This window comes from Chiloscyllium plagiosum, chromosome 47 (assembly GCF_004010195.1).
Source record: "Chiloscyllium plagiosum isolate BGI_BamShark_2017 chromosome 47, ASM401019v2, whole genome shotgun sequence".
Classification (NCBI taxonomy): Eukaryota; Metazoa; Chordata; class Chondrichthyes; order Orectolobiformes; family Hemiscylliidae; genus Chiloscyllium; species Chiloscyllium plagiosum.
This window is the reverse complement of record NC_057756.1, coordinates 10205966-10224356: the sequence shown is the minus strand read 5'-3', so window position 1 is coordinate 10224356 and position 18391 is coordinate 10205966. Positions and strand designations below refer to the sequence as shown.

The following is an 18391-nucleotide window of genomic DNA, read 5'->3' as shown; positions in this document are numbered from 1 at the left end:
ACTCTCTGGATTCATTTAAGAGAGAGTTGGATAGAGCTCTCAAAGATAGTGGAATCAAGGGTTATGGAGATAAGGCAGGAACAGGATACTGATTAGGAATGATCAGCCATGATCATATTGAATGGCGGTGCAGGCTCGAAGGTCTGAATGGTCTACTCCTGCACCAATTGTCTATTGACTCAATCCACTGGACAAGTCAGTGGGATCTTACTGTGCACGCAGGGGCTGCTGACTCGTCCAGTTTTTATGTTCAATTTTTCAATGAAATTGTGAAATTTCTTCCTGCTGCATCTCTAAAAATAGAACCTTCCCCTTCCCACTCCCACCCCAGGAGCCAGCTGATTATTTGTCACCCTCACAACTTCCAGTTAAAAAGTGGAAGACAGCCAACGAATACATTAAACTCACTGCAATCTGCAAATACACTCAGCTCACAGGCCCTTCCACACAGAGCCCTTTCCATCATATGGACAGAGAGAGAGACACAGAGAGGTTCATCTGCCCATCTATACCAGTATTGCCCCATTAAGACAGAGGTCACAGACTGACCAAAGGAGATGTTACGGTAATACTGTTTGTAGTTAGAGATACTAACTCAAGTTGTAAAGGAGCTCACCGAGAACAGGCAACAGTTAACACACACCCTGCTCACTTTTTAAACATCTGCTGGCATTCAATAACTCAATCAGGAACACACCAGCACAAATCAGTTCAAAGTTCACACAGCTGAACAGGAGTGCGGTGTGGCTGCAGGCAGCAATCTGTCACAGAAAACAGAAATCTCAGCTCACCCCTTCTGGGTTTGCAGCTCGCTACCAGTACTGAGCTGGACAGTTACTGGCCTCTTGTGTGGCATGTGGAGAAGGAATCGACACTCCAGCGAAGATAACTGCCCTCTCACCACATCCCCACAATCATCCTTTATGCAGACACTCTCAAGTAACTCAATTCCCTCATGTCTTTCCATATCCTCTGAATACTGTGACAACATCAGAGGGACTACTCAGAGAGGCAGCCCTTACACCTCAATCCCACCTCGTTCACCTCCTCATCCAGCCCCTACACCCCTTCCTATCTCTGTAACCTCCTCCAGCCAGTAAAGCTTTCCAAGATCACCCCACTCCTCCAGCTTCCTATTGCACTGCCACTGGTGGCCATGCCTTCAGCTCTCTGGGGCTCGGAGCTCAGGAATTCACCCATCTTCCCCCAATCTGGTCTTCAAAATATTCCTTCCAACTCCTATCTTTGACCAAACTTTCTGGTCACTTCGACGGGCTCAGGGTCAAACGAATGCCTGACATGCAATCCTCCGGGCAGTTTTACTCAGTTTAAAAACAAAAAGAATGCTATGTCAATGCAAGTTGGTGACCCACCCTAAAACCGAAACCTTAAATATGAAACACAACCACACGATAGAAAGTATTTCTTTGAAACACAAAACAGAGGCAAAGCAAATTGGAAAATTTTTTTAATATATATATATTCACAAAAAAATATACAGATGCACCGAGGGAAGTCTAAAACATTCTAAAAATGGTTTGTGTTTGGGATCAAATCAACTCAAATCAGGATGCTAGTTAACTTCATTTAGTTCCGACAACCTATTCTTCCCAGTAGTCCACATCGTAAAACGAAATACAATGCTTCCAGAGATTATTCCTAATCAAACGGTCAGCCTCTGATATCCCTCCTGGCTTTATTACATTGCACTGTGTGGGGGACACTTAGGCAACACAGCACGTACCTTATTGTTTAAACTCCAGAGACAAAAACAGCACATTGTGTGACTCAAACATTAAAAGTGGGAAGCCTTCACATTTGTTAAAAATAGAAAACAAAAAGAAAAGAAAAAAAAAATGAAGTAGAGCGACTCAAAATAAAACCTGACACAAGTCTGGTCTTACACCTGGCCCAGGTGGGATAGGCTTGGATCTTCGGCAGCATGGGATTTTCTTTTCCCTCTGCGTTTTTACATCTTCCCCCACACCCGTGAGTCCTTGCAAAAAAGTGGGGGGGGGGGGGGGGAGAAATGATGTAAAAACGCAGAGGGAACAAAAAAGAATCAGGAGCCCGGAACCCGTTTCACGGAAAAAGCTTCAGGTGGCTGGAAAAGCAAGGAAGTGGCCACCTGGAAGGTTCCAGTCCAGGACGGAAATTGCAAAAGGGACAATAATGAAAAAAAAAGCACAGCATTTCCCATCCCTTCCCCTGCACAAAACTCTTCTGAATGCCAAATTTAATGGGGGGGGGGGGGGGGGGAAAGAGCGGGTGAGACAGACATACATCGTCTTAGGGGTAAGTTCACACCAACCAGAGTAAGTATCGACAGACCAGTTGCATACTCTGATTTTGGAGCTGGGAGGCTGGAACGGTGATTTGTTCCTGGGGTTTGATGTCGGAGGAAGCCCAAATGTTTGGCGTGGGATTGGGTGATGGTGCAACGTTTGAGCAGTAGAGGGAAAAAAAAAGTCCTTCAGACTCTAACCCCTCCCCCAGCCAGGCCAGATATTAATCGACCACACCTCCTCCTCGCTTTTGCCCAACCCTTCCTCAATTCCACTTTTTTTGTTAAAAATGAACAGTGTGACTCTCAGTGCAGACATCAGACCTAATCAGTCATACCCACCCATACCAACCCCCCCAGCCCTAACTCAATTCAGATACAGATCCCTTTACCTACACTACCCCCAATCCCTACCCCTCCCAAGTTCCACTGCCATTATGACAGCTGTCAGTCCAGACTTTTGGGTCCTGACACTTTTCCCCCTTAGATTGCCATCTTATTAACATGTGCACACTGCAGCTCACGGAGTCACTGATGATACACCCCACCCCCAAGTTTATTGGGAAGGACAAATGAAGTGGGGTAGTGATGCTGTCTGATTCATTTTGGGGTGGGGGGGTGCTGGGGCGTAGATGGAGGGGGTGGTGGGGCCAGGGCTTTCGGACCCTCAGACGTAGACAGCCCTCTTGGAGATGATGGAGCCATCTCGTTGAGATTCCATATCGTCCTCCATTTGTATCTCATCCCGAGGGTGGCCTGGGAGGGACAGAGCGGGTCCCTTGGAGCTACCCAGTTCCTTGTCGTCCTCCTCCTCCTCCTTCTGGCTGTTCTTGAAGTTCTCATAATCAGGTGCTTCACTGGTCAGCAGCTTCTCCGCCTCACCAGTGTGGTGGCCCACCACTGTGGAGCTGGTTGTCACGGTGGCACTGGGCACCCTCTCTGAGTCAGAGTCCGGCCGGTACGTGTACTCGGGCTGGGGTGCGCCATTCCCAGTGCCGAAGACCCGCTTCTTGGTCTCATAGGAGCCGGCTGCCCCGCGCTGGCGTTTGTGCAGGAAGTAGGCAACCAGGCCGGCGATGAGCAAGAGTGCCAAGATCCCACCAATCACGCCGCCCACAATCGCTCCCACGTTGCTCGGCTGCGGCAACTGTTTCTCTGGGGTGAGATAAAAACACATCGGGGAGGTTCCCGGTCATCCGGCATCTCCTTAGCAACAAGCCCACAAATGTTTCCCACTCTACACAACTACAGAAATCGCGGTCGGACAACCATCATTGCCTTGCTCCCAACACCTATGCCCATGGTTCGGGTAGAGAGGTAGGTTGGTGTTTGGGGGGTCAAAGAAGCTTTTACTCACAGTAATAAGGGGAATGCAAAGTTCTCTCTCTCTCTCTCCTTCCCGATCCTCCATCGCTTCTCACCCCTCCTCCCCCTTTCCCCAGAAAAGAGCAAAAAGCTAGGAACTGTCCGCTTAAACATTTTTTAAAAATTCAAAATGAAAAACTATCAATTGAATCTTGTGGACAAGGGGTTTAAGAGACCTCCTCCTGGGGGCTCTCGATGTGCCTGTATATGCCCCTGTGCATGTGCATCTGTGAGCGCTTGTGTGAGTCAGTGTGTCTGCCTGTGCTTGCGCATGTGTCGGTGCGTGTGCACCAAGACGGAGGGTGCAGGCAGGAATTGAACAATAGATAGTAGCTCAATCAGGACTGAATGGCCTCCTTGTATTCCCACTGCTGCTCTGGTAAATTGCCAAAGTCGCAATGGGATAAAATAAAAATGCCGTGTCATACAACAACCAGACCATTTTTAAACAAAAAAAAAATTCAGAGTACAGCTCACCCCGGTTTGTTCCGAGTATTGTTGGGGGGCGGGGGGGGGGGGTGGGTTGCATTTTCTTGTTGGTTGACCACAAGCATGCTGAGTGGGTTATTGTATGAGGGGTTTGCACAAATTAACAAGGTTGGAGTGTGGGGTCTAAAGTCACGAGCCAGTCGGTTTCCTTTCTTCCATCTGTGACCTCCAATGGACTTGACAATTTCCCAGCTTCAATGCCACTATACCAGCAATATTGCCAATTCCAGTGACTTCGATATTTTTGAACCACGGCCAATACCAAAAAATGTGCAACAAAACAGAGAGGGGGATAAATGAAGTTGGACAATCACAAATAATGGAAAGATCCACCCGCCAGTGAAAAACCCAAAACTCTAAAATTCCAAATGACAAAAAAGTCACATCTAGAACCAACTCAATACACCACGTGGTTGAGAGACTTGGATCACTATTAGAACAAGCCATAAGAAAACAAAATATAAAAACAAAACTCCATTCACAACCAAGGACATCCGTTTTTACCACTCAGCAGATACAGGGTCATTGCTAGGGCTTTCAGGATGCTAACTGCCAAAACTGCTTTTTTTTCCCCCCACTTTCCACATAAAGTTGTCCACCTTTACATGCTTGCCAGACCCAACTGCCCAATAACTCAGGGGCGTAATGACCAGGTGGGACCCAGAGACACACACAGTCATCATAACTGCATAGCAATGGTCTGTGTACAACAGGAAACAGGGCCAACTGGATGTAGCCTTAACCCAGAGCACAGCCACCACTGGGTGACCAGGGAAGCAAAGTACTTACAATGACACTTTGTTAGAACACATACACAAAGGGAAATATATACAAAAGGAAAGGCAGCGAGACACAATACAACACAAAAAAGTGAAATTCCAGAACACTTGACTCTCCCAGAAAGATGAGGTGAAGAACAAAGCCAAAACAATAGGTACTCGTTTCTATAAATTTCCCTTTGTCTCTTTAGTTGCTGACCACTTGTCACAAACTATTCCCTTCTCCCACTCAAGTTACCAATTGTGACAGGCTGGATCCCAGAGGAACCTTCACTACATGATCACACCACCCGCCCCACACCAGCCTTCTATTGGCTAGTTGACTCAACCCGCTCCCAGACTCCTTGCATAATTGGAGCACCAGCAGCCTGTTCCATCCTTTTCAGTCGATTGGATGGCCTCCGTGCTGCCACCCATCTCTTGCCAACGCCTCCTCATGACGAGTTTCAGAAGAAGAAACAGATTGCGTTTAGATTGACGCCCCTCATGAGTCGTTTGCAGATTCAAATTGTCCTTCACTACAGAAGAAGGTCCCAGAAGTGGTAATGGCATGGATTGAGGCTATTCGGTCCCTTGTGCCTGTGCTGGTTCTCCAAAACAAAAGAAGCAATTCACCTCATGTCACCTCCCCCACTTTAATCTTCCTTTTCAGATAATAATCAGATTTCCTCTCGAATGGGTAAACTGAACCCGCCTTTCTTTCCAGAGTGTGTTTCAGACCCAAATCACACACTGTTTTGAAAAAAGACATCTTTCAGTATTATTCACTTTTCACCATCTCATTAGCTTGGTGTCCTTTGGTTCTCGATTGTTTCATCAATAGGAATGGTTACTCCCCATCAAAAAGGGCCTTTCTCAAACCACCACATCTCCCAGAAAGACCAGCTTCAATCTCTCCAATTTATCCGCATCACTGAAACTCCTCAACCCTGGAGCCAGTTTTGTGAATTTCTTTTTTGTTTTACACTTTCTCTGATATCCTTCCTAAAAAAAAAATGTGGTGCCAAGAACTGGAGAAGTTAGGGCCAAGTTGTTGGGATTGGTCATCTACCCTGTCAGACCCACTTTCATATATAGGTAATAGAGCATGTATACTGGAAATGTTAGCACCTGCAATAGGCATGTCATTATGAAGGGAGATATCAACAAACACATTTTGCATACGTTTAGCCAAAATGATGGATCATATCACTGTTGGCGCAGCAGACCGTGGGAAGGGTGGAGTTGAATAAGTCCAATGCACCCTCACAGTCTCCACACAATAAGCATTCCTGATGGGGCAACATCACACAGACCCATGTCCACAGAGACGATTTCCTTTTAAAGAGTAATGCTCCGTTCGGGAATAGAAAGATCCCGCAGCCACTGGGTGGTTCTCCCCGCTTCCAGCACCAGCTATTTGGGCCTCCACCGACATGCCAAGGAATCTGGTCGCTCAGCTCAGTGGGGATCTTGACAACCACCAGTCACGTACCTTGCCGCACATCATCACGCGGTGGGCTGCCCAATCCAGTTTCTCTTCTCATTCTCAGCTGGTCTTTTGAATCCAGGAACAGGAATAGGCTGTTCAGCCCTTCAAACCTGTCTCCACCATTCCACAGGTTGAGCGTCAATTCCGCAACACCACTGTGTTAACATTCCCACGCTGTTTCCCCTCCAACCCCCACTCCAGCCACAGCCTCTGCTCATTTCTACAATTTCCTCCACCTCAGACACCGACTGAGAAACCAGTGTCCCTCCAACTCCAGCCTCGTGCCCCACTCCCCATCTCTCCACCATTGATACCCAGAACTTCAGGTCCCCAAAACTCCCTCTGGAATCTCTTTCCTGAACCTCTACACCTCCCTCTCTCCATTCCTCAAGATGCTCATGAAGAAGCTACCTCTTTGAACAACTTATCCTTTACCAACATCATAAAAAACAGATCACGTGCCTGATCAGCGGGAGATCATTTTGGGGCCAAATTACTGACTGCATTCCCCACCTTACAACATACATAACCGGAAAGGATATGCTTTGGTTAACAATGTAGAGCCTACACCAATCTAATCCCCTTAATCCTTCCAGTGGTGGAAACATCTACACAGGTCCACAAAACTGTTACAAGAAAAGCCTCCATTTCAAAAAGTGTAGGAGATAAGAGTCAAACCCCAGAGATGTGCCCTAGCATCTCCGAATAGGCTGATTTGAAAAGATCTAGGAATGGACACAGGAGAATAGGCCCCGAGAATGGAGCAAGTTACAAGGCTACCAGTGCAATACTTGCCCTTCAGCAAGACCCACCCCAATACAGGATACTCGAGGTCAAAAGGGAGGTTAGTGCCATTACTCTCTTCCAATCCCAAACAGAGTTGTACAGCATGGAAACAGACCCTTCAGTTCAACTCATCCATTCCAACTGGATATCCACAATTCATCTAGTCCCATTTGCCTGCATTTGGCCCATATCCCTCCAAACACTTTGTATTCATATACCAATCCACATGTCTTTGCAATGTGTAATTGTACCAGCCTCCACCACTTCCTCTGACAGCTCAAAACACACACACACACACACCCCTTTCAAGGCTTTCCCCTCTCACCTTAAACATATGTCCCCAAGTGTTGGGACTCTCCTATCCTGGGAAAAGGGTCTTTGTCTATTTACCCTATCCATGCCCCTCATGATTTTATAAACCTCTATAAGGTAACCACTCAGTCTCCAATGCTCCAGGGAAAACAGCCCCAGCCTACTCAGCCTCTCCCTACAGCTCAAACCCTCCAACCCTGGCAACATCCTTAAAATCTTTTCTGAACCCTTTCAAGTTTAACACCACCTTTCCAGTGAAGAAAAATCATTTATCAGGAATCGCAAACAAGACTTTGTTCTGACATATGGGCCAATTGTGTTATTCTTAATGATTTGCTTTCCATTCTCTCTTTGAACTCAGTTACAGTGAGAGGGCAAGAGCTGAAAACAAAAGGGACTCTTGTCCAAATCAAAGTGGATCGTAGGTGAACAAAGAGGAGCCCCAGCTTTATAGAGTTAGAGTTAGGATTATACTAATTTTATAGGAGCAAAGTCCTTTCAGCTGAAGGATACAAAAGAGACTGTACTGGGGGCTTGCTGTTGATTAATATTATCCTTCAGCCAAAGCAGACTCTAGTCATTCTGGGACATTGATAGTACTGGCATGTACAAAGAGGAGATGGTGAGTCAAACCAGTTCCACTTTCAAACCCCACTCCAGGGCTAGCTAGCCTGGAGCATAGAAGAACAGACCCAAAGGCTGTCATCTTCCAGGACAGTATGGAAGACAGTGCTACATTGATGTCAAGATCAGAGCTGGTTCAATTTCTCATCCCAAACACCGCAAGCCTGTTTTGGATGATGAAATTTTGCCACCAGCCCTCCGGGTGGGAATGGTGAGGGAGTTGGGCTGTTGTCAGCACGGCCATTATCACTTAGAGCTTGTGGTCCCATGAGGTGCCTGGCCCCCCTGCCAATTTGGGAAACCCCACTCCAAATGGAGGCCTCGTCAGCCTGCACGGGCTGGTGTGATTCAGCCACTAGGCCGGAGTTCATCCTGAAGCCTCGGCCAATCATTCTCCCCTACAACCAAACACCAAATCATAGATCATCCAGATCATCAACAGCAACGAGGGATCTTGTTGTACACTGAACAGGCTGCCACATTTCCTGCAAACGTACAGTCCATTGGCTGTGAAGTAATGACAGCCAGCAGTCATGCAAGGCTCCATACAAATGCAAGGCTTTCTTCACCCACAAAGAATTGATAATACTGTCGTCAGGAGGTTCTCTATTTAACCACCCTCACCCAATCACCAAGAGCACAAGCCTGGCTAATCACCACAGACAAGATGGCACACACTCTATAATGCTCGGAATGTGAAAGGGTACAATTCACCCAATAACTCTCGCATGGAATAATCAAATATTATCACTCCCCCTAAAAACGCTCATTAATTCCATTATTCTTTTGAGAGCCTCAATGCGCGAAAGACTGCTGTATTGGAAGATTTCACCGATGATTTGGACTAAAATACAAATCTGTCGTTATGGTGCAGAGATGATCAAAACAGTTTCAAGCTACATAGTTTAGCCAAGTTTGGTCTCAAATGACTGGACAGACTGAACAGGCCACTCCATTTTCTGTTGAGTTTGTCTCGGACCAGCCTTGGTCTTATTTAATGCAGGAAGAGCCCCAAGTAGATAGCAGTGGCTGTGGAGGGGTTGGGAGGAACAACCCTTCAAACATCGGGATTAAACAATGGAGAGAATAAAGAGAATGGGCGAAACTGAAATGACTCACAACAATAGAAGTTTCAACATTTTGACACCTTTTCTTCCAATGCAGCAACATGATCGGGGAGGTCAAAATGACTATAAAAAAGTTATACAACATATTTTTGACAATAACAAAACCTGTTTTCCCCAGCAGTGAACAAAAGCAAATGATATTCTTTTGCTAGTTCAGTTTATTTACAGATGGTATTCATATGTAATAAATTGCCAAGCCTCTCAGCCCCAGGGACCCGGGTTCGATTCCAGCCTCGGGTGATTGTGTGTGGAGTGTGCACGTTCTCCCAGTGTCTGCATGGGTTTCCTCTAGGTGCTACGGGCTCCTCTCAAAACTGTGCACATTAGGGTGGATTGGCCATGCTAAATGCCCTGAAAGGTCTGTGGATATGCAGGCTTGGTCGGCTAGCCTTGAGAAATGCAGAGTTGGGGAAGATGGTGGGATGCTATTCTGAGGCTCCATGTGGACTCATTGGGCCAAATGGCCTGTTGCCACATTGCAGAGATTCTAAAAATGCAATTGGACTCCAAACAACATTGTAAGGGAGACTGGGAGTTCAGAATTCTCAACCAATGCTTGCATGGACACATTCCCATCAACAGGCCCACTCCCCTGGCATATTACCACTTCAGATACTTTGAAGACCAGTCAAAACTGTCATATGCATACCCTTGCCATTACCAATGTTGTTCATCCATATTTGTATGGTGTATTGATGAAGCAAACATCATTGAAAGCAAAATGACACCAGGTGACCATCTTAGTGCTGCTTGTCGGATCCTGCTATACACAGTTTGACAGCTGTGTTGCCTGTGTCACAACAGAACCTTTCCTTCAAAAAACAGAAAAGGACTTGCATGGCCCTGAAGCACTCGAGAAAGACATCATCTACAGCTGCATGCCTTTTTCTTTAAAGAAATCAGTGACTTGTAGACACCCGAGAGGTTTACGCATTGACCAGCAAGAGATCTCTCCTCTTTGGGGAGGAAATGGCCTAGTGGTATGATCGCTGGACTGTCAACCCAAATCCCCACACATTACCTGGCTTCAAATCCCATCACGACCGATGGTGGAATTTGAATTCAATAAAAATATCTGAAATGAGGAGTCTAACAATTGGCCCATGAATCCATCGTCGGTAAATCCCATTCTGGTTCACTAATGTCCTTTAGGGAAGGAAACAGCCATCCTTGTCTGGTCTGGCTTGCATGTGACTCCAAACCCACAGCAATGTGGTTGGTTCTTAACTGCCTACTGGGGCAATAAGGGATGGACAATAAATGCTGCCTTGTCAGCGATGCCAAGGCAAAAAAATATAGAAGGACAGATCTGACTGACAGATTGGTGGGACAGAATTATCCCACTGTGTTGGTCAGTGATTTTTCTTTATTTTACACACACACACACAAACAAAAATCTACATTACCCAACTGCACTCCACACAGTGTGAAAAATAAGCCTGCTACTGTCAGGAGACATTTATATAGTTACACTTGTGGGATTGGTTCCTCCCGGGTTCTCTAAAGTAGAATGTTTGTTGTTGGACCAGCCTTGCTCCCTGCTGGTCAAAACCTTCCCTCGAAAATAGTTTCAGATGAAGGCAGCACTTCGGCTCATCATCCTCATCAACCCCCGTGCTCACCGGAGTGTGCTGCCATCCAGGAGATTGAGGTACAAATGCACCATTTTATCCCCATTCCCTGGTCAAGTGGGGATAAAATGGAACTTCCTGACTTTAGTCCCCAGTCTGCTCTGCTCTCTCCAAGACGCAGCTTACAATGACAACAGGTATCAACTGGGGTCCAGCCAGAGGACTGGGTCCCAACTTGGAAACCACACACTTCAAAAGAAGGAACGTCAAGCAATTGGGAATTGGGGCAGAATAGATAGGTGCAAGGATGAGGGAGTTCAGTACACATGGATAGCTATCTTTGGAACAGAGCCATACAGCATGGAAACAGACCGTTCAGACTAACCTGACCATGTTCCCACTAAACTACTCCCACCTGGCCAATATTCCTTTAAAACTTTCCTGTTCATGTACTTATCGAAAGGTCTTTTAAACATTGTAACCTCATACCTGCAACCATCGCTTCCTCTGTCAGTTCATTACATGCACAAACCAACCTCTTTTTAAATTTTTCTCCTCTCACCTTAAAAATACGCCCCTTAGTTTTAAACTCTCCCATCTTATGGAAAAGATCCTCGCTAGTCACAATGTCTATGACCCTCATGATTTTATAAACCTCTGTAAGGTCACCCCTCAACCTCCCATGAAAAAAAGTCCCAGTCTATTTTTGTATCTCAAATCCTCCATTCCTGACAACATCCTGGTAACTTTGTTCTGAACTCTCTCTCCAGTTTAATGATATTGTTCGTGTAACTATGGATGAACAGAACTAGAAACAGTACCCAGAAATGGCTCCACCAACGTCCTATACAAATTTACACAACATCCCAGCCTCTACACTCTAAGATTTGAGCAATGAAGGCAAGTGTGCTAAACACTTATCTACCCATGACGCAAATTCCAAAGAATTTTGTGCCTGAGCCCCTAGGTCGAGGTTATGGGTGAGATTCAACAGAATCTGTCAAAGTCTTGAGAAATTTTGACAGGTTAAAGAAAATGGAGAAATAGAAGTTACAGAGGGACACTGATTTAAAGATAAATGTGCAGAACCAGAGACGGAAAGGAAGCAGAATTAGCCACACGGCAGTATGGAATACGATCATTAAGACAATATAAAACAGGAAATCAAGTTGTCAAAGCTAATCAGGACAAATACAAGATTACCACATTTCACAAGGAAGAATTTATACTACGACAGAACAAAAGAAAAGTCGATTGGTCAAAAGGTGTTTTGCCAGGGAGAATATACCAGGAAATGACTGCAGCCCAGACTTTTGCCTAACTCAAAATAAAAGTACAAATACCTGGATGTATACCTTTTGACTGCAGAGGACAGATAAATGTATGGGAACCAGGTAATATGAATACAAGCAGCCCCTGGGTCATGAATGGGGTTCCGTTATTGAGTGCATTTGCAAGGTGACTTGTATACAAGGAAGGAGATGCAGAATGATACAGGAAATGTACTTAGAAATTTAAAGTTATACCCCTGCATCAGATTGCATTCTTAAGTCACAACATTCATAAGATCAGGGACCCAGACCCCACCCCGCCGCCTCCTGTACATTGTGGTTCATTAGTAAGAGCACAGCAATCCACATGATGAACCCGACTGATAATCAGATACGGGTTGGAAGTGTAACTTAGTACTGCTGTTCAGTACATACAGAATTGTGCTAGCAGCTGATGGAAGCAGCTTCTCAGTATTCGATCTTCAATCGGTCATCATCCTATTTCAAATCTCCTCTTTGTGCCAACAGGAACAACCTCCACTTCTTCAAAACACACTTTTTAAAAATTCGTCCATCGCAGGACCATTTCTGTGCATCTCGCTTGTACCTTCATAACATTCTTAAAACTGGATCAATATTCTAGGTGTGGCCTAACCAGAATTTTGTAGTGGTTCAGCAAAATATTTGCAGTCAATACCTTGAATGTTGTATGCCTCTCCAACCACTCTCTTAAACATCACCTGTCACCTTCAGTAATCAAATGCATGCATCCAAAATGTCCTTCCATCCCTGCAACAGTGCCACATAGGACACCCATCAAGCTTACGATACTCAAAGTAAAAAAATGGTCAAGTGGAGATGGAGTAGCTCAAATGTTCAAGCTTTGTTCATAGCTTTTGCTAAACAAAAGTAAGGTCTTTCCATTATTTGCAAAAATTATACAGCTGACAAATAAACAGGTTCAGAAAAAGCAGCATTTTTGGTATTGCCATTCCCAAAATGAAGGAGTTTGACTTTAACCAAATCAAAGCAGCGGGTATTATAAATTGCCTAGAAACTAGGTCCATTGGGCTCAGTAAACAAACTGGGCTCCCCTGCCCACTCTTTCACTGACTTCCTAAATAGCCTAGCTGTCTCCCAGGGTGAGCATGTACACTCAGGGTCAGATCTCAAATTGGAGGAACAGAGAAACAGAACTCACCACGAACCACAACGTCCATCTTCGCCCGACCTGTGCCCAGGCTGTTGGTGACCTCGCAGGTGAAGGTGCCATTGACAATGTAACTCACATCCCGTACAGTGAGCTGGTGTCCATCCACCTGGATGGAGGAAGGAAGGGGTTTCCCATTCCTGTGGAGAGAGGGGGAGGTATAGAGCACAGTCAGAAAGAGATGGAACAAGACTATAAGCAGAATCTAGATTAGTATTACCATTTAGTATTCCTGATGAAGGGCTTTTGCCCAAAATGTCGATTTTACTGCTCCTCGAATGCTGCCTGAACTGCTGTGCTTTTCCAGCACCACTCTAATCTAGACTCTGGTTTCCAGCATCTGCAGTCATTGTTTTTACCTATAAGCAGAATGTCAACCTATACAAGACTCTCACCAGGACCAGCATAGTAGTCTCAGAACTGAATTAATACAAATCCACAAGGCGATGCCATGACTAATGAGCATATAGAGTCAGCAGTTATTTATAAAGAAAGCTTAAAACAGGAGAAAGAGGGTGTGCAAGTAAGAGCAGGGAAGACACTTGGGTGAACACTTGGTCATATGTTGGAAGGCCTTACAGCTCAGAAAAGGCCCTTCCTCCTCTCTTCCCCCTCCCCCCAACGAGTCTGCACCAACCTATCTACCCATTAATCCCATTTAATCAGCGCTTGACCCATAGGAATGTCAATAACATTTCAAGGCTAAGTGCTCATCCATACACTTAAAAAGGTTGTGAGGTTTCCCACCTCAACTACGCTCCCAGGCAGTGCATTCTAGACCCCCACAACCCTTTGAATGAAAATCATTTTCTTCCTCAAATGCCCTCGAAACTGCCTGCCCTTCACCTTAAACGATGTCCCCTCCTGATGAGTGATCCTTCAGTAAAGGGGGACCAGCAACCATTCTGGCCGTGCCCATCAGTCAAGTCATGGTTAGGTTAGACAAGGGCTCCTTTATTCCACTCAGCACATGATGTTGGGGGGAAACGGAGTGAGGGGCAAAACCATTCGAATCAGAATGAGGAAGGGAGAGGTCACCTAGATTGGTCCTAACGCAGAGCCAAACACAAACTGAGGGAACTGGAGAAGTGAAAGAGACAAGAGTCATCAGGATATAGAAAATCAATATAAAGGCAAATAAACACTGGGCCCAATATGGAGAAATTTGGATGATGATACTCATCAGGACACAGACCACAAAAACATTATGCATTCAGGGACAGGCAGGGAATGTTTATAAGAGAAAGTTAGAAAGTAGAGTTAGATTTTTGTTGGGTTAAGGGGATTAACGGAGACCCCTCTGTTTAACTCGTTATCGTCATACTGCAGATGAACCACCCTCTGATAATCAGGACAGAAGGGCTGAGTGGCCTCATTACTCCTAGCTGTGGTGGCCCATTTACCAGTTTCCATGGAAACTCTATTGACATTCTGTTGGGTCCTGCATTCTGGATATTCACACATTATATCCTCTCAACACACCCTCGACCAGATCAAAAAAATTAACTTAATTTAGGAATTTAATACTCACAGGAGCCATTTGTAATTCAAAGTTTGGGGGTTGGCTTTTGCGCTACAGGTCAATGAAGCATGCTCCCGGTCCAGGTACCAGTTTTCATCATATCCCTCAATGCTCACGATAGGTGCATCTGAAAATTCAGAGATTTAAGGAAAAATGTCACACACTGCCCCAAAAAAAGAGATTCAGGAGCAAAAATATACATCCCTGTATTGGAATCCTCTGTCACCTCCTCCAGCCCCTAATCCCTTCCTGAGTCTGTCACTTCTTCCAGCATCTACCGTGATTCTTAACAGTCCTCCATTGGGAGCTACGCATTCAGCTGCCCGGGCCCTCAGCTCTGGAATCACCTCACCTACAAAGCCACTTATTAAAAGTTCTCTGTCTGACCAAGCTTTAAGTCACCTCTACCAATATTTCAGAGCCTCAGTCACATTTGTACGGATTGTCTTTGGGACCGTTCCATTGCTGAAAACCTGCTACACGCACACCCAGATGGAGTAGGCAAGTGACACAAGCCTGCTCCCAATGATTGAAATGTTCACCTGAAGGAATCATAGAATTCCAACAATGCGGAAAGAGGCTAGTTGACGTATCTAGTATCCACCCGGAGTCAGATCCCCACTAAAACCCTGCATTTCCCATGGCTAAGACATAATCTAACCTGTGTATCTTTGAACTGAGGAGGAAACTGGAGCACCCAGGAGGAAATACACGCAGATACAGGGAGAATGTGCAAGCTCCACCCAGACAGTTGCCCAAGGGTGAAATCGAACCTCGTCCCTCGCGCTGGGAAGCAGCAGTGCTAACCACTGCTACGCTTGCACAAACATTGGGAATTAACACTGATATTTCCCAGTGCTTAGTAGTTTTTTTTGATGAATGAAGCTGGTTTGGCTGTAGAAATATATTTGCTGGAATGGTATTTCCTAGCCAGATAGAAACAGTCCTTCTATAATATGATGGCTGCATTCTTGTGCAACCCAGTGTTCAAGAAAAATCACACTTTAGAAACAGTGTTTAAAGTGTTGGCAAGGTAATCATGTTACAGCCAACACGTTTTAAAAGTTTATGCTTTAGAAACAGTGTTCCCAATTCGACAACTGCAAATTCACATTGACAAGAGTCTTGTCAGAACAGAACGAGTCAAGAACAGCTGCCCAAGAGTAACACACTGAAATGGTTAGAGAAAAGGTCGATTTCAGCAACCAGGGGAATGGAGCAGAGAGCTGGGCACACCCACGAGTACTTACACTGTACAGAGAGTGTGATGGGAATGGTCTCTGGCCGATCGAGTGCCTGTTGCATTACCACACAGGTCAGCTTCTCCCCGTTGTTGTCACCGGTGGGAATCATCAAGTATTCGCTCGTCACTGTGAAAGTGCCGTTGTTGTTTTTGGTAACAGTCTCAGAAACGTTGCCCTCAGAGCCCCCTGACCAGTTGATGGTGGCTGGAGGCTTCCCATTTGCAGAGACACACCTGGCGACGGGGACTTCAGCGTGTCCAGCTTGGACAAGGATCGTTTTGCCTGAATTCTCTGGCTTGGCTGTGAGAGAGGGAGGAGAGGAGAAATAAACAATGAGCAAAAGGCACAGGGATGAGAAACAAGGCTGTCCATGAGCACTTCCCAAGGTTCAAGGTGACATCTCCCGGGTCATACGACGAGGTCAAACAATCCCCCCCCCCCCATCCTCGAGCCTGGAATTAATATCAGGAATTTATTTGCATTCAAATCCTCTCTTTTTTGAGAAAGTCACTCCACATTTCCATTACCGTCTTCCCTCCCCCCAAAAAAAGACAACAAAGCAAACTTGGAAATGGGTGACAGCAGGGCTTTAGGATTGTAGTTAGAAGCCTCTGTGCTGTCCCATTTATAAAAGAAGGTGATCTGCCCTCCCTACAGGGTCTGTGGGTGATTCGTGTCCCCCAGCCCCACACCAACATGGCTGACTGGCAGAACAATCTATTCAGAGTGACAATGCTTCACAGGTTAGCTGTCCCTGAGGAACTGGGAAGTGCAGCACTTCTCAAATCCAGGGTCTCCACCACAAACTCAATGGGGGAAATGGAGAGGGCAAACGTGACACAAAAATGGATGGGGTTCATTCAAACATGAGCCAGTACAAGCACAGACCACTGAATGGCCTCTCATTGCTCTTTCTGGAGGGGGTGGACACACTGACTGAGCCAACATTGACTGCCAATCCTTGAATCACCCTGGTGAAGGTGGGGGGGGGGGGAGCGGCCTTCTTGAACTGGTGCAGCTCACGTGCTGGAGATAGACCCACAATGCCCTTTGGGAGTGAATGCCAGGATTTTGACCCAGTGACACTGAAGGAACGGCCGATATATTTCCAAGCCAGGATGGTGAGGGGCTCGGAGGGGAAATTGATGTGGGTGGTGTTCCCCTGTACCTGCTGCCCTTGACTTTCTAGATGGAAGTAGTCACGAGGCTGGAAGATTCTGCCTGAGGATCTTCGGTGAATTCCAGCAGCACATCTTGTAAATGCTACATATTGCTGCTACTGAGCATTGGGGGTGGAGGAAGTGGACGTTTGTGGATGTGATGCCAATTGAGCAAGAGTTGCTTCGTCTTGGATGGTGTTGAGCTTCTTGAGTGTTGTTAGAGCTGCAGGGCCAAGTGGGGAGCATTCCCTCATACTCCTGACTTGTGCCATGTAGATGGTGGACAGGTTTTGGAGAATCAGGAGATGCTCTTATAGTTGCTGTGTTTATATGGTAAGACAAGTTGAGCTTCTGGTCAATGGTAATCCCATAGGATGCGGACAGTGGGGAATTGAGTGATTGGAGATATTGTGGGAGGTCCAGATTCGAAGAGGAGCAGGGAAGACAGAGATGGCCCTCAGCTCCAGTGTAGACTGCCCTTGTCCAATAGGGTCAAAGCCACTGCACTATGGGGAAAAAAAGAGGAGTGTCCAAGGAAAGGAAGACATTCTTCCTACCTAGGATGGTCAAGTTGGTGGTAGCATCCTGGTTGCCATCAGGGTAGGTAGCGAACTCGCAACTGTAAATCCCATCATCCGCCATCTCCAGGCGATCAATGATCAGCGTGGCGTCCGTGTTGGTGACCTTGCGAAAGTGGATGCGGCCGCCGGTGTCAGTCGGATAGTTGATGCCAAAGTCGGGGTTGTACACAGCCAGGTTCACCTTACTGGTGGTGGGGTTCTTCATCCAGGTGATCTGTGTGACCTGGAGCGAGTTGTCAGGATCCACAAACTGGCACCGCAGGATTGCCTGGTTCCCCACGTAGCCGTAAATGAAGGGTTCCACTTTCACGTTCTGGGCATCACAAACTGTAGTGAGTAAGGGACACAGGAGAGAAATAAACAGGCATCAGCATAAAGCATTGAAAACCCAAGGTATCATTATCCACAATTCAGGAATTGGAGGAGACCCTGCCCTTCAACCCTCAGGCCTGTTCCATGCTTGGACAAATCCCCTCCCCTTTCACCAGCCTCCCCCCCCCCCACCCCGCAACTCCAGATCCCATTTCCATATTCCTGAAGACTCCAAACCCAATCAATCCTTTGCCTTTTTTTTTAAAATGTGGAGGGTGCTCCA

At 46.1% G+C, this 18391-nt stretch overlaps 1 protein-coding gene across 2 annotated transcripts in view; it reads right to left on the bottom strand.

The window, feature by feature from the left end:
• Positions 1 to 18391, bottom strand: part of LOC122544222 (nectin-2-like) — a 65870-nt gene that overhangs the window by 24492 nt on the left and 22987 nt on the right. The window contains exons 2-6 of one of the 2 annotated variants that reach the window (XM_043683300.1): positions 17773 to 18123; positions 16062 to 16355; positions 14821 to 14938; positions 13281 to 13429; positions 1453 to 3439 (exon numbers count right to left, since the gene is read on the bottom strand). In XM_043683300.1, coding sequence (XP_043539235.1) covers positions 2952 to 3439; positions 13281 to 13429; positions 14821 to 14938; positions 16062 to 16355; positions 17773 to 18123 — 1400 coding nt within the window. In that variant the 3' untranslated portion in view covers positions 1453 to 2951. Of the gene's footprint in view, positions 1 to 1452; positions 3440 to 13280; positions 13430 to 14820; positions 14939 to 16061; positions 16356 to 17772; positions 18124 to 18391 lie in introns of those variants that run through there. The other variant, XM_043683301.1, reaches the window with a different exon arrangement.